At 38.1% G+C, this 27,798-nt stretch overlaps 1 protein-coding gene across 5 annotated transcripts in view; it reads left to right on the forward strand.

Annotated features, from left to right (window-relative positions):
- Positions 1-27,798, forward strand: part of LOC124802999 — a 196,410-nt gene that overhangs the window by 131,872 nt on the left and 36,740 nt on the right. For all 5 annotated transcript variants that reach the window (XM_047264102.1, XM_047264103.1, XM_047264104.1 and 2 more), the window contains 2 exons: positions 4,967-5,017; positions 5,248-5,313. In XM_047264102.1, coding sequence (XP_047120058.1) covers positions 4,967-5,017; positions 5,248-5,313 — 117 coding nt within the window. The remainder of the gene's footprint in view (positions 1-4,966; positions 5,018-5,247; positions 5,314-27,798) is intronic.

Consider the following 27,798-nt stretch of genomic DNA (forward strand, 5'->3'; position numbering starts at 1 on the left):
GTGCCAAAGCAAGTGCTTCAAAAGCTATCATATGTGTGATGAGTTCCATCCAAGAGAGAGCATCCACTGGTATATTCAGTTCTCCCTCAATATGGATAATGCAGGAGGTGAACTGTCCTACATAATAAAGGTGGCACAGTTGGCATGGTGATGGTGCGCCTGGTCACTGACTGAAAGGGTGCATCATGGCTTGTCATCTGGGACCAGTGTAAACTGTTGTCTCTCAAGCCTATGGTAGAACTTCTCAATGGTGGCACATGCTGCATGTAATTCACAATCATGGTTTACCCAGCTCTGTTATGATGATGATAACTTATGGCTGAAAAATTCAAAGGGCTGCCAGTGTAAATCTTCTCAGTGATGCAGTATGGTACTAATTATAGAGGTACATGTGTAGACCATTAGAGCAAGAGGCACCTGCAGAACTGGGTGTGCTAACAGAATAGCACCTGCAATGGTGATCTTCATTCTGGCAAATGTCAACTCGGCCTCACTAGTCCACAGCAGTTTATCATTTACTTTTTGTAGCAAGTCACTCGAAGGAGTATCTAAGAATGTGTGGCTGCAGATGAATCAGCAGTAAAATTTGATGTTGCTGAGAAATCGTTGCAACTCTCAAACTGTTGAAGTCTGTGGGAAGATAGTGATGGCCTCAGCCTTATCCTGTAGTGGCCATATTCTGTGGGCATTGATGGTATAACCCAGGAATTGGACCTCAGCTGCTCCAAATTGCACTTTGACAGATTGATAAATGATCCAGTTGAATGGAGATAACTAAAAGCTTGGTGTAAGTGTGTTGGTTGTTGTCATGCCTGACTTCGTCCATGAACTATTGAGATAACTAAAAGCTTGGTGTAAGTGTGTTGGTTGTTGTCATGCCTGACTTCGTCCATGAACTATTGAAAAGATGTGTGCAGTACTTTATAGTTCGAGAGGCATTCTGGAAAATTCATAGAGTCTGATTGAGGTGCAGACAGCAGTTTTAGCTATATCATCTGGAGCAACAGGTATCTGATAGAATGCATGTACCAAGTCCAATGTGGAGAAAATGCTTCTGCCATGGATACTGAAAGCAAAGTCTTCAATGTGCAGCACTAGATAATGAGCAGGGATAGTCCTGGTGTTGGGCTGTCTATAATCCCTACATGGGTCCATCTGTTATTCTTCATCAGGACTACATGGAGTGGAGATGCCCAGCTACTGCTCGATAAGCAGCAAATTCCTTGTGCAAGCATGAAGAAACTCCTGCTTTGCTACTTACAACTTTTCTGCTCTGTTAAACGATGAGGTCAAGTGTGTACTGGCGATACTAACATGGTCAGTATGTAATACATCATCGAATGCGTTACTGAGTGATTTCCAGGAACTGCTTCAGTAGTTATACAAACAGAGAATCATGTGTGAACGTCCGCACTGTGGTATCATCTGCAAATATACACATCCATGACTAACTAAGTTTGTAGTAGTGTCAAGGAGGGAACCATGATGGAGGTCATGGAAGAGTCCATAGAAAGAAAAAAAGTGTGGCTTGAGAACAGAGTATACCACATCTGCCCCAACAAACTGCCACTTGAACTTATGAAGGAGGCCTAGATATAGTACCAGTATGACATGACCATACACCAGAAAGGTGGCACCACTAGTGGTGAATAGGTGGCTGTCATCACTGTTGTAGTGAGTAGCTGGCCAGATGGATATACTGACACATCAGCACTTGTGCCCACTAAGAACTGCAACTTCATGTAATGTTTCATGATGAGCAGTCAACAATTGTCATCTGAGGAGCCAATCACCATAATTAGTGACTTCGTGATTCATTTCCCATCTCACACAGGGGACTGCATTTCCTTACCTCTGAACTAAACCATCTATGGTACCAACAGACTCTCATGGTGAGATGAGAGCATCAGCACTTCCTTGATGTGCAGTGATGATGGGACTGGTGACTGAAACACTGTGTCTGCAGGTTAGCAATTTGTGCAATAAGTTTGTGTGAATGTGGCCAGATTGCTGGTGCATGCTGTCAGTATCTTCTGTGCATTAAGTGGAAGATGGGTCAGTAAGATATTCTATAAAATGTTCTTGTTAATGGCTTTACTCACTAGAGTCTACAGGTAGTGCAGTAACTGCAAAGGAATGCAAACACTTACTTCTTCAGTGCAGAGTAACTTCTCTAGCTGTTTTGTTTCTGATTGTGATGGGCAGATGAGGAAGGCATTCATGATGGTCATGTAACAATCATGCTAGAATGTCCAGCACCTCTGTAGCCATGTCATCATTTAAAGCAGTGACAATGTAGCTGTATTTTGTGCCATCAGCAGTTATGTGAGCTAGCACAGACTGAATCTCTAGATGCAAGAACCATAAAACCAAGTTCTGTTGCCAGAATGATAGTGGCTTAACCATAACATGATGGATAAATGTGCCTGTAGGCTGGTCAACAGTTGATGGTTGCATTCCAAACTTATGATGGTGAAATACGTAGAAGATGCATGGCATGGTTGATGCAGATGTTCCTTATGTAGCACATGATGCAGTATGGTAACACTGGATATCACATTGGGATCACCAAAATGTTGTAGATTTAAAACATTTACTTTCTTCACAACATAAAATACTGTAACTATGACTTGACATTTTTCAGTCCAAGCGACTAAATATGAGCAACAATAGAATACTTACAAAAAGCAAAGAATAAATGCGTGTCAGAGATTATACATTTTGTGTTTGGCTTATGCTTGTCACTATGCTGCACAGTCACCTCAGATGTATCTCAGAGATTATATGATGAGAAGTATACACTTTGTGTTTAGCTCATGCTCATCACTAAATAGCATTAATTCAAGCTCTTCACATCTCTTGTCATGCAGTCTCATGTTTATTTACTGCATATTGTAATAATTTTGTGCCTGCAGTGTTGTATGAAGCTATAGTCCAACCAAGAGGATTTGTATTTAAAAAAAAAAGGAAAAAAAGAAAATAAAAAATTGTGTAATGTCAGCTAAAGCAAAATAGAAAACAGAGGCATTGTCTACTTTTTGTATTATCTCTTCTTTGCCCTCTCTATCTTTTATTATTTCTTTCTTTTTATCATTAATTTTTCTCCCATTTTTCCTATCTGCTTATTCTGACTCATTGACTACCAACCTTCTCACAGTATATTTTTGTTGGTAGTTTCTGATTCATGTTACCACATAGAATGTTCTTTGTTCTCATTTCCTCCATTTTTTCCATTACCATTGTTTTATTAAAAGTAATGCCTCCACCTTCATAAATCTTCAACAGTTGGCAGCACTGGTATGCGGTAAGACTCTTCTCTACAGCTCCAGCAGGTGGGAAGCCTTAGCATTGAATGGTTGTGTTGTCACAGTGTAAAGTATGGAATCCTTCGCAGATGGTCAGTCAATGCGATTTAAGCAATGTGAGGTCATTGAATTCTTGACAGCAGAAGGTGTCATCCTAAAGAAAATTCGTCAGAGAATGAAAGCTGTTTATGTGATTGTGTTGATGTGAGTACTGTGCGTTGTTGGGCAAGTGAGTTTAAAGATGTTGAGGTGGGAACATCTGACCTGTGTGACAAACAAAGATTTGGACATCCTGTGACAGCAACCATGGAGTTTCACAAGCAAAATGTTGACAGATTGATTCACGACAATCGCCATATCACTCAGAGAGAAATTTCAAGCACAATCGGCATTTCACAAGAACATGTGGGTCAAATTATTGCTTTGCTTGGCTATTGGAAGATCTGTGCATGATGGGTACCCTGGATGATGGCTCCTGAAATGAAAGCGCACAGACCTGAAATTTGCAAGAACTTCTCTCACATTATGGGAATAAAGGTGACACCTTTCTCCATTCAATTGTGACATGAGATGAAATGTGGGTACACCATTATGATCAGGAGACGAAACGTCAGTCTAGGAATATCGACACCAAGACTCACCCCAGAAAAAGAAATTCAAGATGCATCCCTCAGCTGGAAAAATCATGCCCACAGTGTTCTGGGTTGCAGATGGTGTTATTCATGTTGATTTCCCTGATCATGGAACAGTAATAAATTCAGAGTGTTACATCACATCACTGCAAAATCTGAAATGACAGCTAACAAGGGTCCGAAAGGAAAAGGGAAATGTTTTCCTGCAGCTTGACAATTCCAAACCATACATTTCATGCGCCACTGCAGCAGAACTTCAGAGACTGAATCTCACTACCATACAGCATCCTCTATACAGTCCAGATTTAGCGTCGTCTGACTGCAATCTATTCCTGATAATGAAAGACGATCTGCAGGGACATTATTATGCTTCTGATGGACACTGAGAGTACTGTGAGACAATGGTTGCAGAAACAGAGTGTAGACTTCTTGTGTGATGGCTTCAGAAAACTTGTTAATTGTGGGCAGTAATGTATCCAATTGACTGGTGATTATGTGGAAAGTGAAAACAGGTAATTAATGATCACATTCCAAGGATTATTTCTGCATTTGATTTATTAAAATATTCTTATCCAAAGTCAATTAATGAAGGTGGAGGCATTACTTTTCATTCAACCATCATATATGTCTTTCTGCTCTTCAAAATAAAGTTGTTAATGGTCTTCCTCCTCATTTGATTCAACAGTATTATAGCATTACCATTTACCTTTACAGAGTTCGATATTCTATTTCTGAGTATTTATTTCTAAAGAGAAGAATTTATTGTGTTATCAACTGACTTTCCATGTATGTTGTTCTGTTTTCAAATGCTAATCAATACAATAGTTCATTTTTATTGGAAAAAGGTATTTGCATTACATAATGTTTCAGAGACATACTCATATTTACTAAATTACGATGTTTTGCATTCAGTGTTCCATGCTTCACTTTCTGCAAATCAAACAGTGATGCAGTTCTTTTAGTTTTACATATTGCAAATAAAATCTTTCATGAAAAATTATAAATCGGAGCCAATCTTTTTAATTTCAGAGCAACCATTCACTGAAATTGGGAAGAGGGCAAGTGATCATGTTTTTAAACGTAAGTTTTGATTAGATTAATGGTCTCAACTGTTATTTTCACTTTACAGAAAAAATTCATTGTAATCAATACCTATGTAGAATTGAAATGATGAATGTAAAATCCAGAGTAGTTAGATTTATTTTGTATGAAAAGAAAAATAATGTACATTATGAACTGCTTTGTGACTATAGTTGTTGTTGCACAAACATTTATTTATGTTTGTCAGCCAAAAGATATTACATTTCCAGATTACATGCTGAACCGAGAAAAACCAGAAGAGATTACTGATGGAGAAACGGATGACACAAACACAGGTACTACAAAATATTTTGCTTTTAATAACCTTGTGAATTCATGCTTTCTTGCTCTCTCTCTCTTTATCTCTCTCCCTCTCTCTCTCTCTCTTTCTGTCTCTGTCTCTCTCATTACTAATTTTGAATATAGTTTTTCTACTTTATTTTATTTTGAATGTATACAGACGTAAATGCTTGCAGATGATCTCATGCCACCCATATTGAGCTACAGATTTTTTTTCTTGCCTTTCCTCATATTTGTTTGTTAAATGTTCACATTGCTCAGTGGAAATATTTAGACAGGAATGGCTGGTATTCCAGTTTTGTATAAAATATGCCCTCCTCTCCCTCAAATTTGTAAAATGATAATAATTATAATAAGACACACACACACACACACACACACAGAGAGAGAGAGAGAGAGAGAGAGAGAGAGAGAGAGAGAGAGATCATACAATTCATTGAAACATAGCACACACATCCTTCCTCATCTTTGGTTGCTATCTTTATTGCAAGAGCTACTTTCTTCTCAGTCTCAGTGCACTCAGGTGTTGAGTGATTGAGATACTGTAATGAAGGTCAGTGCAAAGAGGTCCAGTGTCCAGATCACAGTGCAATCCAAGTAATTGGAACTTAGTAAGAGAATTACAATGAAGATGTTAATAATTATTTTACAAAGTACATTTCTAACATTTGTATTTTATGGGCACCAGAACAAGGCTTCATTAGCACTGGATTTTTGTCCCCTTCCATTGCTACCTCTTTGTCTCTTTATTCTCACTGTTTCCTTCCATGTGTTCCTCCCGTCCCCTCACTACTTCCTTGTTCACTTCATCTGTCCCACCCTACAACAGCCTTAACAACACTTAGCATAAGTATGTAAATGTATGCATACTGAAGTACATAAGATAATTCTAATTGCAGCCAAGCATAGTCACAAGAAAATCATTTTCACAGCTAATATATTTACAGACGAATGGAAAAACTGGTAGAAGCGGACCTCGGGGAAGATCAGTTTGGATTCCGTACAAATGTACAACACGTGAGGCAATACTAACCTTATGACTTATCTTAGAAGAAAGATTAAGAAAAGGCAAACCTACGTTTCTAGCATTTGTAGACGTAGAGAAAGCTTTTCACAATGTTAACTGGAATACTCTCTTTCAAATTCTGAAGGTGGCAGGGGTAAAATACAGGGAGCGAAAGGCTATTTACAATTTGTACAGAAACCAGAAGGCAGTTATAAGAGTCAAGGGGCATGAAAGGGAAGCAGTGGTTGGGAAAGGAGTGAGACAGGGTTGTAGCCTCTCCCCGATGTTATCCAATCTGTATATTGAGCAAGCAGTAAAGGAAACAAAAGAAAAATTCGGAGTAGGTATTAAAATTCATGGAGAAGAAGTAAAAACTTTAAGGTTCGCCGATGACATTGTAATTCTGTCAGAGACAGCAAAGGACTTGGAAGAGCAGTTGAACGGAATGGACAGTGTCTTGAAAGGAGGATATAAGATGAACATCAACAAAAGCAAAATGAGGATAATGGAATGTAGTCAAATTAAATCGGGTGATGCTGAGGGAATTAGATTAGGAAATGAGACACTTAAAGCAGTAAAGGAGTTTTGCTATTTAGGGAGTAAAATAACTGATGGTCGAAGTAGAGAGGATATAAAATGTAGACTGGCAATGGCAAGGAAGTCGTTTCTGAAGAAGAGAAATTTGTTAACGTCGAGTATAGATTTAAGTGTCAGGAAGTCGTTTCTGAAAGTATTTGTATGGAGTGTAGCCATGTATGGAAGTGAAACATGGACGATAACTAGTTTGGACAAGAAGAGAATAGAAGCTTTCGAAATGTGGTGCTACAGAAGAATGCTGAAGATAAGGCGGGTAGATCACGTAACTAATGAGGAGGTATTGAATAGGATTGGGGAGAAGAGAAGTTTGTGGCACAACTTGACTAGAAGAAGGGATCGGTTGGTAGGACATGTTTTGAGGCATCAAGGGATCACAAATTTAGCATTGGAGGGCAGCGTGGAGGGTAAAAATCGTAGAGGGAGACCAAGAGATGAATACACTAAGCAGATTCAGAAGGATGTAGGTTGCAGTAGGTACTGGGAGATGAAGAAGCTTGCACAGGATAGAGTAGCATGGAGAGCTGCATCAAACCAGTCTCAGGACTGAAGACCACAACAACAACAATAGCTAATATATGCATCTCACATTTCTGTGTTGAAGGGCATAGAACTCAGTTATTACACAAAACTTACATTATGTGATATATTTTTTAAAGATATTCAGCCATTAGCTGTAACAAGAATTATTAGTAGAAAATTTTTTATGGATTCTTGTGGCTTATTGATAATATATCTACCTTAATAATGGGTGTATTTGTAGATTACACTAAGTGATTTTTATGGCTTTGTGTATTGTTCTTGTTCACATTATTAATTTGCGCAATCAAATATCATTGAATAATCACAGAATATAGTAGTAGCCCAAAATGTGATGCATAATTGCTTACATTTTCACTGTAAGTAGCCTTCTTGGTATGGGAACCCCTGAACAATCCCAATTGTGTCTTTGACAATATGCTATTTGTATCTTGTTGCTAAGAAGCTGCACGTATGTTATCTTTTCAAAATTTGTTTAGAAGGCTGACAAAAGAGAAATGGGATGAAAGCCTGATGACATTTCTTTATGTCCTTCTTTGAGCAGAAACTTAAATTTATAATTTTACTACCAGCCATAAGGGGTACCAGTGACAAATAGCTTATTGTAAAAATAATTTAAAACATTGCTAAACTCAGAGGAACTCTCTTTAATTACGTTTGACAGTATTCTATACTAATGCCCATATTTTTTATTTTTTACTTTTGATTTTTTATTTTATTTAATTTATTTTTTGTTTTGTTTTTTTTTCTTTTTATTGTAGACATTACTTTTTATAGTGTAGCTAGGATCACATTAATGCTACTGTTGTTACTTGGAATGATTAGCCTCTGATATTCCAGTGCAGCATTTGCTCAAACTGATAATCCCATCTTACTAGTAACTGATATACAGTGGTTGTTGAAGAGCTTTACCACATTACACACATCTGATACCAGTGTATCATTTACTCTTAAACCTATCTATAAATCCTCATCTCTGATTCCAACAGTTTTCTCCGATTCTAACAGTATTCTCTTTCACTGTATTTCACACTGCATTTATTTTGTTCCTGATGTGGTTATGCTCTTCTCATAAAGCATTTACTTTCTTCAATATTCTACAGTGTGCCTTGTGATGAGTAACAGCCCTCAGTACTGATTTGTTCCCAACTGACAGTGGCAGCTTCCTTTTTGTCCTGCCGTTATCTTCATTGATTGGGTTGTCCCTGTTGAGTTTGTACTGGATCCCCTTTAGTTCTTACTAAAATGGGCACCTGCAATATAGCTTTCTGTCCTGACCATGACTTCAGCTTCCTCTCATACTTGCAGACATAATTAACTTTGGCCTCTCATTTAATCAATGTGATTATGATCAAGATACTAATAGAAATTGAGGACAGGTGGGAAGATTGCAACAGTATATAAATAAGAATCATAGACAGAATAAAATAAACATGTATATAGAATAAAGGCATCACTTACAGATACAGGAAGGCAGTGAATCCATTAATGTGATAGCATTGAAATAAGTGGCAAAACCTTTTAAAAGTTATTGAACTTCACTTTGTAGGTGTATTCCTGTGTGTGACATTGTAGAAGTTCATAGAAAGACTTGGTTTTAATGGAAATCACCATCTTGAGTAGAATTAATAGCATTTTACTGCACCTAGGTATTGACTTGCAGACACCAAGTAGAAATCATCTGTCAGTTGCCCTCATATCACACACAAAACTGACATGGAAATTTGCACTCTCTTTAGTCACTGAAGTTTCTGAATCATTTTTTAGCCTCAAGCACTTCTTTTTGTTTACCTGGAATGACTGTATTTTTTGTATCACTTTACCACCATTCCTTGATACCACCTATGGATTACTGATAGTCTGAGGACACCCTGCTTCTTCCTTTTGATTATTAATTTAAATTTTTATTTTGTTAAAACTTTAATTTCCAAATCTACAGCACATCAGTTTTTATAACATTTATGTTTAGTCTTATATCATGGCTGTAAATGTAACTAATTGTCTTGAAAGATTCCATTTAGTTATTTTAGTTATCATTAATCAGTATATATACTGACATGCAAATGTAAATACACTATCACTATAAGAAGACATCCGTGTTGGAAGTTCAGTTTCACTACTTATATCTGTAGAAAGTAAAAAAAATCTTGTCAAAACTTGTTAACATCACTTTGCTAAGAAGAATACAAGACCTTTAGTGGTTGAAGTTTGTAAAGAATAAAGAAAAACTCAAAGGGACTGAAGTAAAAAGTATGGTGAAAGCAGAAGAGCTTTTCAAGTATTAAGAAATATCTGTCATTTGACAAGTGATCAAGATAGCACAGTACTTAAAATACTGTACCCTCACTTGAGCTCAAAGTGGTTCAGATACACAGCTGTACATCCAGATTTAGGTTCTCTATGGTTTTAGCAAATTACTTAACACAAATTCTGGCACATTTGTTTGAAATGATATTATCAGTTTCCTTCCCTGTCATTTCCCATTTTGAGTTTGTAAATGTCCCCTAATAACCTTACCACCAAGTGAACACTGAACTCACCCACTTCTATCTTCCATTTTAAGTAGGAACAATGGCTTCAGCCTAGCTATCTTCAGTAGCTTCAATTCTTTAGAGGCAGTGAACAAAAGTGCACAGATAACTCTAGGAGTTCAGAAGCAGTCTGACAGTACCAGGGCTGCATTTGGGCATAGGATTATCTAGGACTAACCTAGTGCCTGAATAACAAAGGGGCCCACACCACAAGAATTTCATATAAAGAGGTATTTTTTGCAATAATGTGGTGTGGGTACTCTTATAAATATAAAAGACAGAGACGTAATTCTTTCATATGGGGTTATTCAGCTAAATTTTTCAGATTACAGCTGATACGAATGATCTTGGGATTCAGCTCTTGAATCCTTCCTCTCAAATTCCCAGCCAAATGTGTCACACCTGAGTTGAAAGAGTTTCTTCCGTACTTTACTTCTTGTTACCAGCTATGGGTTCTGGAACTCTTGAAGCTGAATAATAGTTTTTCAGATAACTTCATTCATTAAGATATGCAGGAAACACATGAGATGTCTTATGATCTGTAGCTTGTAGCACATAGTTTACTGATTCACAACATCACAGCAAGGTCATACAACCACTGGCACACAAACCACCAGATGTCAGACACTCAGATTGGTACTAAACATTGAATCTTGACAGAGATCAACCAAAACTCCAATTTAGTTTGAACTATGTGCTGTTACCCAGCAGAATGGCCATAAACTTCAATGAAAAGTAACACCAGAACTGTGGAGTACAGGAAAACCATAATGGTGATTAATTTGTCCACATAGCTTACCTGGGGGAGTTTGTGTTAGATCGTCATATGTGGGGTACTGGGTTGAAACTGAATGACGACAATTTTTTTTGCTGTATTATGTGTGAAAGTGTTATATGGGACGGCATTATATGGGACTAATAATACTTCTGCAAGTTTGATACAATTTTTATATCATTCTGCTGTTCTGATTGTTGATGTTTATTCTGTTAAACTACAAATACATTAGCTACTTCATCATGAGTGGTGTCTGTTCTGTCACTCATGTCTGACAGAACACCAGAACTATATATACAAATGTGCAGCTTGCTAATTTCATCTAATGAAGTGAAAGCAGACTGCCAAAAGAACATTGTTACAAACTCCAAAAAGTCCTTTTGCATTCAGGAAAATGTTTCCCCTTATAACAGTTACATGCATAAACAGTTAAAAAAATTGCCTTAAGTAGGATTTGAAGCCAGAACCCTTGGTACAATGATATTACACTCTACCAACTCCCCCCATGACTTTTACAATACAATCATTCACAGATATGGTTTTCCTGTCCTCTGTCATTCTGGTGCTACTTTTAATTACCGTTTGTGCATGTTCTACTGGATGACAGCACATAGAACAAACTAAATTGGTTTTTGGGTTGATACTCTATTGATGTATAACTTGTAGTACTAATCTGAGTGTCTGACTTCTGTAGGTTTGGGTGTGAGAGCATTTTAGCAGAAAATTCAAAAGTCAAATAAACAAGTACATTTTTTTTAATATTAGGGTATAGAAAATATTATTTGTTGTGATAATTATGTTACTTCCAATTGCTTATAGTTAAATTTGCTGATTTTAAAATTAAAATACTTCCTTTTTCAATGCCTTGAATCTTAGTGTTAAGTTATTTCTTTTAAAAAAACTGTAGTTGCTCATAGTGACATTAACAAATCATGTTGAATGCCTAAACTATTTCAATTCCTTTCAGTTTTTTAATCTCATTAATTCATTAAATCATACATCTGGCTCATAAACTTTTTAATAATTGAATAAAGAACCTCAAATGCTTTTAATTTGGGAACTGCTCTAAAATACTAGTTTTGTGGAGTAGTTGTCACAAAATTACCCCCTGTAGGTCACATATCACAAGTCCAACTTAGATGTCTGATGTTCTAAACATAGCCCAGGACAGTACAGGAATAATTTTCCAGTGAAAAGTTTTAAGAGGACCAAGAAGATCTTATTACTAGTAGCTGTTTTCACATAACTCATGTTTTTGGCATTCATACTGGTTGTCAAGGAGGAGGTACCTCATTAATTTTGAGCTTAGATTATTTTCTAAGATTCTGCAACAGATGTATGACAATGATATTAAATGGTGGGTTTGTGAATGACTTCTGCTGCTAACCTTTGAATAGACAAGTGTATCCTTTGCTTTTTTCCAACCACTGGGTGCACTTTTTTGTTTGAGTGATCTGTGATATATTATGGTTCACAGAGAAGTTAATGCAATTGCAAATTTTGTTTGGAATCTGACAGGGATCATGTTGAGCCCTGGGCCTTGTACAGTTTTAGCTGTTTCAGCTGTTCCTCATTGCCACTGATATTAATATCTCTGTACGATGAGATCACCATCATCTGCTCCATGTATTGTGCATTGTAAATTACTAATTGCAAAATTTTAGAATGAATATTCCTTTCCTAATTACTTCGAGAAAATTTTCTAAATTTTCCTGTGATGTGTTGCAAACATATACTGGAACTCATTGATGTTGCATTTACCCTCACTCAAAATTCTCAGCCAAAAAATGATGTTTAATAAATACATTATTTTACTAAAATTTAAAGTGCTCCAGTTCATAGGATGAGAGAGCAGAGATACTACTACTACTGTTAGAAAAAAGTGCAGCCAGGTAAGCTATAAGTTAGAATTTTGCAACATTCTTCATGGTTTTCATAATTTGTTTTTCAGGTAGTTTCCATATACTTTTATTCTCTATACATGAATATCCCTCTTTCGTGATCCTTCCTCTCTTTCTCTTGGAAATATTACTCATTTCATGCAACAAAGGAAACAAAATATAATAAATACAATGGAAAATTTTATAACATATTTTATATATTTTAATGACATCCTTTTTATGGTCACTAGTTATACTGGTCATTTAAGTACTGACGACATAAGGGAGGTGTGAATAATGTGGATTATTTTGAGATGTGTGGTTGGCGGATGCTTTCAGCAGCAGCAATTCACATGTCTAAGTTTGCATCTCCACAGTATCTCACTATGACTACCTATGAAACAGTCTAAATTGATTGGTATGTTAGTTCTACTTGAACAGAATGACATTTACCACTTCTTTTCTGAAGAAAGGGAAATGTTGTCCATCACCATGGTAAAGAATGCAGTACAATACAATCATCAGTGATGTCACTGTTATACTCAAAGATTGCAGGCTGGTATGCATCCAGGTATCATTTCCAGTATGAATAATCTAGAAATTTAAAAAAAAAAAAAAAAACTGTCTCTGTTTCCAGAAGATACGAGGGCGGTTCAAAAAGTAACCTCCGATTGGTCACAGTGCGGGTTGTGGGGGGAGTAGCAACGCCATCTGTGCGTTCACGCACTCAACAGGTCAGTCGGCATCAAGCCGTGGTCGAGTGAATGTCGTACCTGCGCTAGTTTAGTTTTTGTGGCAGTTTGAAATGTGTGCTGCAATAGAAAACCCCGCCAAATGTGAAGTGCGTGCTGTCATAAGGTTTTTTACAACCAAAGGATATTCTGCAGCAGCTATTCATCGTGAGTTTTGTGCCGTGTATGGACCAAGAGTTATGAGTGAAGGAGTTGTCCATGAATGGGTACGTTTATTTAAAAGTGGACGAGAAAACGTTCATGATGAAGAGAGGAGTGGTAGACCATCATTGGTGACTGATGAACTCGTTCAGACAGTTGATGCAAAAGTTCGTGAAAATCGACGTTTCTCAATGTCGGAGTTGTCTACTGGTTTTCCACAGATTTCTAAGACTCTCTTGTAAGAGATAGTGACAGCAATATTGGGTTACCGTAAGTTCTGTGCACGATGGGTGCCCAAAATTCTTACCGACCACCACAAAACTCAAAGAATGGCCTCTGCATTAGACTTTCTGTCACGTTATGAGGACGAAGGAGAACCATTGTTAAACAGAATCGTGACCGGTGACGAAACCTGGATTAAGTACGTGAACCCTGAGACAAAAGAAGAATCAAAGATGTGGGCACATTCAAATTCGCCTACCAAACCAAGAAAAGCCTCGCAAGATTTTTCTGCCAGAAAACTGATGGCAACGGTGTTTTGGGATGCCAAAGGGGTGTTGTTGGTTGAATTCATGGAACGTGGTACGACCATTAATCAAGACTTGTACTGTGAAACAATAAAAAAGTTACGACGGGCTATACAGAACAAACGCCGTGGTATGCTGACTTCCGGTATCGTTTTTTTGCACGATAACGCCCGTCCTCACTCTGCTCACAGAACAACGGCCCTTCTTGAGTCCTTCAAGTGGGACGTTATCAACCATCCACCTTACAGCCCAGACCTAGCGCCAAGTGATTATCACCTCTTCATGCATTTGAAGAAATGGCTCGGGTCACAGCGGTTTGATGACGACGAAGAGCTCAAAGATGCGGTCACAGGCTGGCTCCAGGCACAAGCGGGTGATTTTTATGCAGAAGGAATTTCAAAGCTTGTGAAGAGATACGATAAGTGCCTCAATCGCTATGGAGACTATGTAGAAAAATAGTGCAAAGATGTAGTTGTAAGATGTATATATTAAAATATTTTTATTTAACTTGGTGTATTTTTTTAAATCAACCGAAGGTTACTTTCTGAACGGCCCTCGTATATTATAAAAAAAACGTTTGCACAAATATACTTAGTGTATCAGGCCCTGTTGATTTCACAGACCTCACCAATGCATAACAAAATGACAAGAAGGTCCACAGTTTCCTAAAAAGTGCTACATGTGCATTACAGTTACAGCTTATCAGTGTTCCTGGTGAAGATGTCAAGCTGTATTGCAATGTCTGTCATGGAAGATCTCATCCTTTCCTACCACCTGCATTTCATAGACAAGCCTTTGACAGCCTACACAACTTGTGACACCCTGCAGTCCATCCAACATCTCATCTCCCATTTTGTTTGGCATGGGAAAAAATACTGATTGAACATGTCTGCAATGCCAATGTAGTGAAGTGTGACATCATGTGCAGGCACCAGTTGGTGATTTGCCTGATAAAATTTTACATTTCATGCACATGCATATTGATGTTGTAGGACCATTACCTCTTTCTAATGGTCAACAATACTTGCTTACTAGTCTGACTTATGCCCCTAGCTCACAGAGTTCTACAGATGCGTACACCTTAAGACTACGTTGCTGCAGCAGTCAGATTCAATTATACACCAGCCATCAACACTATGCAGCAGCAGCAATGACAGTTTATTCTTTGAGCTTTTGCATGCTGTACTTCATGAATTGTAATGTGTTCGTAGTTACAGCATTTCCCTGTTACAAGCTAATGTTTAACATTCAGGGATGATTCTACTTTCATGCGTAATGTCTCCTGTGTTCATTTTTTGGAGCTGTTATATATTTGAGTGTGCTTCTTCTGATAAATAAAGCTTTTACATTTCACAGACCTTGAGAGTGATACTTTAATCATTACCACTCAGCATAATAAATACACACTTTTCAAAGTCAGACAGTCATAATTCTAGCTGCACCGAACATCTTCATCAGCCATCTTCGCAGAGCTACAAGAATTAAGCTTTGGGAACACTTCTTTATCTTCCTTTGTAGAGAAATATTTGAAAATGGAGTTCTGTGTTTCTGCTTTCTGCTTCATGCACTGCTCTTTTGACAGAAAATGCATGTCCTTAAGGATCTCTCTAGGATTGGTTTTATACCCATTTCACAGTAGTCACTGTTTCTGTAGAAGTTTCTTTTAAGTTGCTGTATACCATGGATGTTCCCTCCTACCACCAACTGTTCTACTACATATATGTATTTATCTAGTACTTGGTCATCTATTTCTCTAAACATCAACTTCTATTTCTGTACGTGCTAATATCAAGAGAGAAAAGTTTCAAGTTATTATTTGAGATTTGACACTACTGACTCTTTATCTAGTTTACAGAAGATGTAAATCTATATATGTGTTTTAGCTGCTCTTTTTGGGTTAGTAATATTTTTCCTACAACTGTATCATGGTCACTGATACTAGTTTCAATGCAGACATTCTCAAGGGTGTGTAATCTCTTATGTGGGTCTTTGAACCATCTGTATTAAGTAGTTTTCACAGAAAGAATTTGATATCAATTAAGTCTATTAAACTTTGACTGCTTTGGAGAACACTGCATGAGCATGACTAACTGTCACATTACAGCTTTATACTTCTGTGAGAACTGCGCTCTCATCTTATCTTACGGGCTGACACTGTGTGAATACTTTTTTAATCTTTTCGATGCAAATGCCCCTTTCCTCACAGCTCTACATAAAAGAAATGGTACGTGGTACATTCCTAATATGGTACAGGTAATTCGTTACATGAATTTTGCTAACCAAAGATTAGACCATCCCTTTTCTGGGTCTGTCAGTCCTTCCTTTCTCTCAAACCTACATGAAATTGGGTCCATCCCATCTTAAAAATCTGAGCTGTATACACAGCTAATTATCCTTAAATCTACAACTTTCAATGACAAAGTTTCTCTCTACCCTAATGACTTTACCTGGCTAGTTCAAATGAATGTTTCTTGACTTCTTTGTTTACATGCTTTTTCTTACATTCTTCACAATGCTATTAGTCACAAATATTTTACCTTAGTACAGGGTTATTACAAATTATTGAAGCGATTTCACAGCTCTACACTAACTTTATTATTTGAGATATTTCCACAATGCTTTGCACACACATACAAAAATTCAAAAAGTTTTTTTAGGCATTCACAAATGTTCGATATGTGCCCCTTTAGTGATTCGGCAGACATCAAGCCCATAATCAAGGTCCTCCCACACTCGGCGATGCGGGCTCACAGTTCTGGCATGTTTCTTGGTAGAGGAGGTTTAAACACTGAATCTTTCACATAACCCCACAGAAAGAAATCGCATGGGGTTAAGTCGGGAGAGCGTGGAGACCATGACATGAACTGCTGATCATGATCTCCACCACGATCGATCCATCGGTTTTCCAATCTCCTGTTTAAGAAATGCCGAACTTCATGATGGAAGTGCGGTGGAGCACCATCCTGTTGAAAGATGAAGTCGGCGCTGTCGGCCTCCAGTTGTGGCATGAGCCAATTTTCCAGCATGTCCAGATACACGTGTCCTGTAATGTTTTTTTCGCAGAAGAAAAAGGGGCCGTAAACTTTAAACCGTGAGGTTGCACAAAACACGTTAACTTTTGGTGAATTGTGAATTTGCTGCACGAATCCGTGAGGATTCTCTACCGCCCAGATTCGCACATTGTGTCTGTTCACTTCACCATTAAGATAAAATGTTGCTTCATCACTGAAAATACTGAAAACAAGTTTCGCACTGAACGCATCCTCTTCCACGAGCTGTTGCAACTGCGCCGAAAATTCAAAGCATTTGACTTTGTCATTGGGTGTCAGGGCTTGTAGCAATTGTAAACGGTAAGGCTTCTGCTTTAGCCTTTTCCGTAAGATTTTCCAAACCGTCGGCTGTGGTACGTTTAGCTCCCTGCTTGCTTTATTCGTCGACTTCCACGGGCTACGCGTGAAACTTGCCCGCACACGTTCAACCGTTTCTTCGCTTACTGCAGGCCAACCTGTTGATTTCCCCTTACAGAGGCATCCAGAAGCTTTAAACTGCGCATACCATCGCCGAATGGAGTTAGCAGTTGGTGGATCTTTGTTGAACTTCGTCCTGAAGTGTCGTTGCACTGTTATGACTGACTGATGCGAGTGCATTTCAAGCACAACATACGCTTTCTTGGCTCCTGTCGCCATTTTGTCTCACTGCGCTCTCAGGCGCTCTGGCGGCAGAAACCTGAAGTGCGGCTTCAGCCGAACAAAACCTTATGAGTTTTTCTACGTATCTGTAGTGTGTCGTGACCATATGTCAATGAATGAAGCTACAGTGAATTTATGAAATCGCTTCAATCATTTGTAATAGCCCTGTATTTCATAAAAAGCTCTCACTCATATGCATTTGTCCTTAAGGGATGTTCATCAAAAACATTTTCCTTGTTATTAGAACATATTTTCTTTTATTCTTTATTATTAACGTGATTGTAATCTGAAAATTTAAAACAAAATCTATGAAGAAGTACTGAGAATATCCATATGGATTTGTTACTTTTTCTTTCATTTATATAGGCACATACTCAGTACATATATTAAAACATAGACTCCCAAGTCTGTTTGAGGACATTTGCTGTTAATCTATATTTTATTGTTTTTGTAATTAAAATATATGAAATGTCTACTTAATAGCTCTTTAATCTTTCATTCTTACATTAAAAGATACAATATATCCATAATGGTTATGTTTTTGTTGTATCCACACTAACCCTTCAGGTACTAGTGCACTCTTCTCGGAGATAATGTGAGTTTTTTTAGATTAATTTTGCTCCTAATCCGTTAAGCAAATCATTAGCATTTTCTTATCACACATAATGCTAATGCCATCTTTTGTAACATTGGCCAATACTTGGGATGTTGTAGTATTCCATTTTTGTGTACATATTAATATGTCACCTTCTTCTTTAAGGGCTAGTGTTAGCACCCTTCCTTTAGCCCTCGAGCAATTGATGTCACTAACATGTTCATCTTACCACAATTAAAAAATCTCCTGATTTGCCCTGCTTCATACAAAAAATATTGTCTGTGTAATACATCTTATGTGTGTTACCATGTACCCCTTGGTTCCACCTATGAAAACAGCTTGTAATTATCAGTATGTGGCACAGGATTTCAGTGATAGAAACATATGACTCTGGAGAGAGGGAATATAGAACAGGTACTCCACCTGGGGAGGAGGGAAAGGGAATATAAAAATATAAAGAAAGTGTCTTAGGACCAAATAAATAAAGAAGATAGACTCCAAAGGACAGATTCCCATACCATCCCCCAACCCATCGTATCCTGCCTGATGGGTTCTTCACCAAGTTGCAGGAGGGTGAAGTGTGGTCGGCATGCCCTACATAACAGACGCCTCCCTGTTTAACCTGCACGGGTCCCTAAAATTGATTCTAACTGCGCCACTATAAGCAGCCAGTAGAAATTGGGTAACAAAATGTCTGTCATTGGTAGTAATTGGTCGTTAACTAGTCAATCTGTAAGTCACTAGTCATTCACTGTATTTCTCCTCTATGAAACATATGTATTTGATTATAAGTACCCGTACACTTAACAGCTTACATTGCATACTGAATATTTTATATTATCTAATCTGGCCTATAAGAGATGTACAAAACCCAACAATTATTGATAAGAGGAAACATACAAAAGTGCATTTGTTTTACTCAGATAGTTTGTAATCATTGTTCACTAATATATGTTCTTTATGCTCAAAGAATAGGTTTTCCTTGTTGCAGTGATGCTTTAGATAAGGTCATTTTTCCTATTTTACCTAAATGAAATTAATATGGTGCCTTACACATCACTAAAATAAATCTTCAGCACTTACTGTATCCACAAAATATTATATTCTAATAAAGGGAATTACAGGTTTAATATGCAGCAACACCTTAGCACCTGCAAAAGATGTGTACAACATTAAGCTCATGCTCTGCTGCTGAACCACCAGTTATATTTGACCCTAGACCTTATGTCACAGCAGACAAAAACGTATAATGACATTCATTATGTTATGTAAATATGAGAACTTTTCAAAGAATTCATTTTATTTATGGGAGGGGGAAGGTTAACTTCACTGCAGATAAGTCATCCAAGCAAGTATAATAAGGTAACTAAAATAAATAAAAGACCTTTTTCAACTCTGTGGCTGATAATGTGAGGCTCATTACATCCATAATGATTTCGAATGTCCTCTAGATTAACTACTGTAACCTCCTTCTGAATCCAGAGAGAAAATGCATCATAAATCTTTCCCACCTTCATCTCTGTTTATTAGTAATTATTAAAATATGCCTTCTATGTAATGCAGGGTTCTTCATACAACACAGAGCTCACTACTGGATTGTCATCCATCAACTAATCATGAATGACATAACAACTTACCTATTATGTAATTACAATGTGAAGGTGAGCCATAAGGCCACACATACTTATTGCCATAAACCTTATAACACAAACACACATTAATGTTATTACATGTACTGTCTCCAGATATGCTGCTGCTTTAACAGCTCAAATAGTCATCATTATAATCATTATATCGTAAATATTTTTCAAAATTAGGCTTATGAACATCGTATACTTTAGTATAATTATTAGGACATGTGAACTCTCACTTAAATACTACTTCAAACAGACTCAACTGTATTTCTGCATTCAGAACTTCAATTTACAGCTTTCCATTGTCAACGTTTAACAGTAAAGTTAATTTTAGTGTTACCAGCCGAACCCTTAGATAACACTTCCTTAAATTTCTTCAAAAAGGCAACTGTATGTACCAGACCATTTGGTTTGACTTTAAAAAGTACTTCTGGTGTAATACAATATTGCCCAAAGAATTGGTGATAGTGCTAGTAGACCCAACATTTTTTCATTATTTTGGTTCAGCTAGTTCCTGTAGTTGTTCCTTCAACCTACTCAAAGTATTTGGGGCACTAGATACTTCACCAAATACTTTAATATATTCTAATGCCTTTTCACATTCTCATATATCTGAGATTGGTTATCTATCCTTTCAAATTTATTAGTTGAATACTTATCTAGCTTAGTATTGAAGTGGTCTGGGCTGGGAGAGTGCAAGAGGACACCATGCCGCCCCTGTCAAACAGACAGAAATTTACCAAATATTTATTATGGCTCCTCATCGGGATTCAATACAGAAAGCAGCAGCATGGGTGAGGTGTCCAGCAGCTTCCTGTTTATTGTCATCCAGCAATGCTGATGGAGTGTAGCATTGGCCGAGTGGTGGCACATGACAAAATTGCATCTGTCAGTGATGACTCTGGTCTTGATGGCCTCCTAGCTATGGGTGTGAGTGCTGTGGCATGACTCACACCCCAGCACTGTTCTGCAGGTGGCAGGCAGGTACGTTACGGCTGTGACCCACTGCCCTGCATTGATGGCTGGCAATGTGCTTCTCAGGGCCAGTACCCACCTGAGGTGGTGGGGGCTCCAGATCCCATGGTTTCAGGGCAGACTGCCCTTTTGGGAAGTCGAACTATGGTCCACAAACAACATTCCAAATGGCACCTTGAGCATCACAGCTCTGTGCTAGTAGAGCTGCAATAATAATGCAAGTGACTTTAGTACAAAACGGCTAGGTATTTATACACTTTCAGGCTATACTTGCTTGGGATTTGCTGTGCCTAGAAGCACATATGCTAAACACTTCAGCAGCTACCAGTATGGAAAGACTTCCACTTTCTTCCACATAGGTACTGCTGTGTTGTCAACTGTTTCCACACCTTCCCAGGCTGGCTCACCTTGCAATTTTACAACATCTGTGTTGTATTTTCTAAGGCATAAAACTCATGCTTGCATTCATATGGTGCTGCTGCAATTTATCACCTACGCTGTATCTTCTGACCAAATGTGGTTGATGAGCTACATGTCCCTCCTCTTGAACAAGACTAAACTAGATTATCATTGTGCAAAACTAGAGTGGCAAATTCTCTGGTGGCTGGTACAGTTGGCTCTGGTTGGTTTTTTTTACTGAAGACTGCTTTTATCATTATGTTCTCTGATACACTACTTATCCTAAGCTCTGTCAGTTCCTTTTACCATAACTTATAGTTTCCTCTACTGCCTTCTAGGATCTGGAAATCTAGTCCACAGGAACTTGAATCGTGGGTGGGTCTAAACTTTGTCTCCTGTTTTGTTTCTTGTACATGTAAACAAGGACTACAATTAACAGAGTAAGTGTCACTGTGGTAACTTGTAAAATTATGGTCAATATTGTTTCCCTCTGTTACTGGCTCTTCCTGTACTGATTCATATGCTGCATCAATTTCTCCATGGAGACTTGTCAGATCTGCTCATTGATGAGTTTGTCTATGTACTGAAGTAACTTGGATCCTGAAGTCTGATAACATAGTCTGATTCATGGATGGTAACAACTCTATAGGTTCCTCTGGATGATACATTCAAGGTTGTGAAATGCTCAGATGGGCTATTCCCAAAATTGTGGCTTGTAGACTGAAGGTTGGCCCCATTATTTCACAAAATGTCTCATTTGTTAATAATCCACTTCGATCTAGCTCCAACCTTTTCACTACTGTGAGCTTCCCCTGTTCAAAACAACTGACTGTTACTATCACTATATCAAAGATAGAGTACATCTGAAGTGCATTAACCTGTTGCAAGTACAATTGAGGCCTAACCACCTCTTTTTTGCAATCCTTTTCTGTTTTATGATTCAACAGTAACTTCATTGCCTAGGTGTTCTAACCTTCTCTCTGTACCTTGTTCTACCCATTTACTCCATTGGTCATTGCTTCTACCATGGCTAGTTTAAAATAGTAAGGCAAGTTCTTAAGGCCAGGTTACAAGACCAGTTTTAATTCTCATAGTAGCTCTGCACTTTCTGTTGTCTTTCCAGCTACTGGTTCAGCAATGCTTCTACTCCGATGATGATCAGCAGCATAGCTAAGGTCCATACCATCTCGTCTCCTGGTGTATTCGACCTGAGAACAGGGATAACCATTACCCTTTCCTACTTCCAACGTCCCATGTTGCCCCACTGCAGTTCATCTCGTCTACTAAGTTAGGCTACACTTAAATCTAACAAACACAAATCTAAATCTATTCTTATCTTATAGGTCTTAATGTTAAGGGACATGATCTAGTTGTTCATCCAAAACTTCATGCTCACTCTCTACACATTATTTTTCACTTTTCCCTTCTAGTCCAAATCCATAATTCCTGGAATAGCTTCTGGACTCCCTTGAAATGATTTCAAACTCCCCACATGTACAATTATCATCCCCCTGGCAACTTAATCTTGACATTCACTGGTGATGTAGTTTGCAAAATTTGATATGGCCCTTGATACTTTGCAAAAACTTTTCATCTTCTCCTTTGGAGCATAAGAAGTCAGTAACATTACCCATTGGTCACCCCTGTATAGCAGCATTCTTATTGTAGGGCTCGCTGCTTCTTTTTAGTTTCCTAACATCCTGGTGTTAACCTTGTGCATCCTATTCCACATCACCTTCATTACGCTTATGAACTCTTTAACAGATTCTCCTCTCTAACCCTTCTTTTTTTTTAAAACATATCAAATGGTGATGGCATCTTATAACCATATACAAATTCGTATGGTGACAATCCTGTAGTCATGTGCTGCTTAGAGTTGTATGCTGAGATCATATACTTTAAACAAACATCCCATTTTCAATGGCATGTGTCCAAATAGTATCCTAGCATACTCCCTATAGTTTTATGCTCTCTTTCCATTCCTTCTTTAGCTTGAGGATGTAAAGGACGTGTCTCAAGCTCTTCACACAAAATCTTACTAACTTCCATGAACAAATAGAGTGTAAAGTTGCTTCCAATAACTGTCACTATCGTTTCAGGTACCCTGAGCTTCAGTTTCAGCAATTCTGCTGTGACAGTTTAAGAGTAATTCAAGGGACAGTCAGTATCATGGAAATATACAGGTCATTTGATAGTAGATGGAAGTGATTTTAACCTATCATGTATAACCTGGAACATCTATGGACTCACTGCATATGATACTGACAGTCTTATGAAACACTTCTTAACACATTTTCTGAAAACTGCCTTGAACAACTAATTAGACAATCCACACACAACATATGGATCGGACCTTATCGACCGTATCAATACAGAAATAGTGATTAGTGATCATGATGTCATCATAGCAACAAATGGGAGCACTATGGGACTTAACTGCTGTAGTCATCAGTCCCCTAGAGCTTAGAACTACTTAAACCTAACTAACCTAAGGACATCACACACATCCATGCCCGAGGCAGGATTTGAACCTGCGACAGTAGCGGTTGCACGGTTCCAGACTGCAGCACCTAGAACCGCTCGGCCACTCTGGCCGGCTCATAGCAACAGTTGATACTAAAGTTAATAACTCTATCAAGAAGGCCAGGAGAACGTTTATGCTAGACAAAGCAAATAAGCAGTTGTTAATATTGCACTTAGAGAGTGAATGGACATGATTTAGCTCCAGTATGATGGACATAGAGGGATTATGTGCAAACTTTAAACTGATTGTAAATCATGCTCTGGAGATGTATGTGCCAGGTAAGTGGATTAAGGATAGAAAGGAACCTCCTTGGTTTAATAACCAAAGTTAGAAATCACCGAGGAAGCACAGAGTATCACATTCTTGGCTCAAAAGAGAGTTTGCAAATGTTGACTGGCAAAAGTTAGTAGAAATTGATGTGTCTGTAAGAAGATCAATGTGTGAAGCATACAACGTCTTCCCCCATCACACCTTAACAAAAGATCTTGCAGAGAACCCAAGAAATTCACGTCATACATAAAATCACTAAGTGGGTTGAATGCTTCTATCCAGTCACTCTGTGAACAGTCTGGGGAGACAACAGAAGACAGCAAAAGGAAAGCTGAAGTTTTAAATTTCACTTCTTAATCTCTCACCCAGCAAAAAGTCTGAAGTGAATGGAAAAAATGGCATGTGACTCCTGCATATAAGAAAGGTAAAAGAATTGACCTACATAATTACAGACCAATTTCCTTAACATCCATTTGCTCCAGAATTCTTGAACACATTCTGAGTTTGAAATATAATAAATTTCCTTGAGACAGCAAACGTTCTATCAACAAATCAACATGGATTTAGACAGCATTGCTCATGTGAAACTCAGCTTGCCCTTTCTTCACATGATCTCCTACAAACCATGAACGGAGAACAACAGTTAATTTCCGTATTCCTAGATGTTTGGAAACCATTTGACAAATTGCCTTACTGCAGACTGTTGGCTTTTAGACAGTAATTTTTTCCTTGCTATATTTGTGAGTCAAACAAGAAATGAAATGACTAGCTCTGGCACAATCTAACCTTAATGATGGTTTGTGGAGTACATATGTAGATGTAGATGTATTTTTTTTTCTAGTACTTGCACCTCTGTTGCTGCCTTTTAGTTGGCCATCATGACCATCTCCTCATATCTCAAAACGTTGTCTATAATTGTGAGTACATATTCTTTCCCTGCAGATTTGTTGTGGAAGGAACCTAAAACATCAATTCTTAGCAATTGAAATGGCACTAATACATCAGGTAACCTCTACAATGATACTCTCATCTGATACAAATCCACTCCCTGGGCTAACCTTATACAGTTCGGTACATATTGGTCCATGTCCAACTTCCTATTCCTCCATGAGTATCTCTGTGCTACTCTCCTGTTGGTAGACCTACATTTCCAATGACCTGCTAACACATGATCATGTGTCTCCTGTAACACTGTCTCTGTCAGCTGTGCTGGCACCACACCTTATGGCCCCAACATAGTTTATCCACACAGAACACCATTCTGTTTACTAACTGCAACTGCTTACTAAACTGTTTACATTTTCTATTCATCTTCGGTACTGTCTGTCATTCCTCAAGCTCATTATCACCTATTTTTAATGCTACTTCTTTCCTACTTAATCTGTCTTCGCTTCCCTGTTTCTTTTCTTTTCTTAATTTCTTCTCCCCTTCCAGATTTATGTATGCCCTCAAAATGAAACTCACCCAGTCATAATGCCTATTATATCAGCGTATGAGCTGGGACCATCAATTGCAGCAACTATTTCAACACTGCATGATCTGTTATCACTTGAAACTTTTTCCCAGAGAAGTAATACTTGAAGCATATAATTCCATAGATATGGCTCAACATGTAATTTTCTGTCATGGAGTAATTCTTCCCACTGAGCTCATTTGACTTTATGCATAGGGTACTGCATGTACTATGCCCTTGACTTCTTGAGACATCACACAACCAAGTGCATGGTTAAATGTATCACATGACAAAATGAATTCCTTACTGGAATTTGGAAACACCAAGATCAGACTTGATGTCAAACCTTCTTTCTGTTTCCCAAAAGCATGCTGACCTAATCAATTTTGAATATTTCTTTAGTAATTGTGTCAATAGTCAGACAACATCCATAAATCCTTTTATGAATCTATAGTGATTCGTGACTGCAAGAAATGATTGTAGTTCCTTCACCAATTGCGGTACAGTAATTCGCATATGGCTTTAATGAGCCTTGAGGTCTGTCCCACCCCCATCATTACTAATAATGTGATGGAGTTATGCCATCCCTTCCAATACAAAATTACACTTCTCTATATTCAACATTAAATTCACAGCCAGCAGCCTCAGACTACCTCCCTTAGGTGTTGTATGTGCTGCTCCATATTCTCACAAAGACAATTTTATCAGCAGGATATACCATGCATTGATGTGGCCTCAGTCCTCTGAAAACTCTGTCCAATAAGCCCTGAAGTGTCGCAAGTTCATTCTTCAGTCCAAAAAGCATCCTCCTGAATTAAGATTGTCCCCATGGCGAAGAAAATGCTGTTTTTAGTTGGTCCTTCAGACTTATAGCTGATGGTAAGCACTTCTTAAGTCCATCATTAAAAAATATCTCAGTGTCTGTAACATTCAGCAAAGGATAGGCATTCTGGTGTCTGTAATTGCAACAAAACCTATATTTCTGAGATCCATCTGCAGATTTCTTGGATGCAACAATTTTGGTTCCCCACGGGCTATTACTTTCCTTAATAATGACATCAATTAACTCCTCCAGAATTGGCTGCAAGTATCTCAGAACTTTGTATGGTTTGCAGTAAATCAGTGGTTCATTTCGTGTTGGTATTCAGTGCTGTGTAACATGAATTGCTGGCAATGGCTCTTTTGGAAAAAAGAAGTCCCTAAATCTTAATAGTGACTCTTCCACTTGTTCTTAATCACTCCCCTGTAGGTGCTTCACTTTTCCTCATAGTGCAATTTAATGGCCTTTGGTAATGGTCCATGGCCAACACCCCTTGTGTCCCCACCCTTCCTCCTCCATAATTCAGAATAACCACATTACTGACTAGCAATCCCTTAGTTAACCTTAAATCATTGGTGCTGAAATTATCTGCAGTCACAGATTCCATTTATTCACCATTTACCTCCTGTAACCATACAGGGTCTCTCTTCACTAAGCAACATGCCTGAGGCTATACGTCATTTGTGTGAGTCAAGTCTTAGTGTGATTGTTCACAGTTTAAATGGTTTGTCATACTTGATAGGCTTACCTTGTGACATTGCAACAGTGAAACATTTTTCCTTCAAGCTCTGTCAAGTGCTACCAAAGATTGATTTTGACCCAATAGTAATGTAAGAAATCCAATCCTGGAATTTCATCATAGCCCTTTCACACACATGTGGTGCAATCTCTACACATTGTCTGAACTGAAACATACACAAGCAAAAATTTATGTCCACTGACCCCAACAGCATAAAATCTCTATCCCTCATCCTATACAATCTATACTATGGTGGGTATAGATTTTGGCACAATGCTGATGCAATAAATGCAACTCCAGAATTATCTCATAGTTATCATGCATGTGTGGCTCACTCTCTAAACTAAACTGAACTGAACTTTTTCCAAGCAAATATCAGTGTCCACCAATCCCAAGGGTGTGACATACATATACACAGTGGATTACACTGCTTATGATCCACCAGATCCCAACTGGCTGTTATCACACGCACTCTGTGTCTGACTTCATCTGCAATTCTTCCTTCCTACCATTCCTCTGACCACCCAATCTAACCCTGCATACGAATTCACACTATCTAATTTTACTAGAAGTGCCCATAGCTGGACCTCAGATTCCCACTGGTGTTTAACATCAGCTTTTCTCTTCATCTTACCGA

Source organism: Schistocerca piceifrons, chromosome 6, assembly GCF_021461385.2.
Source record: "Schistocerca piceifrons isolate TAMUIC-IGC-003096 chromosome 6, iqSchPice1.1, whole genome shotgun sequence".
Classification (NCBI taxonomy): domain Eukaryota; kingdom Metazoa; phylum Arthropoda; class Insecta; order Orthoptera; family Acrididae; genus Schistocerca; species Schistocerca piceifrons.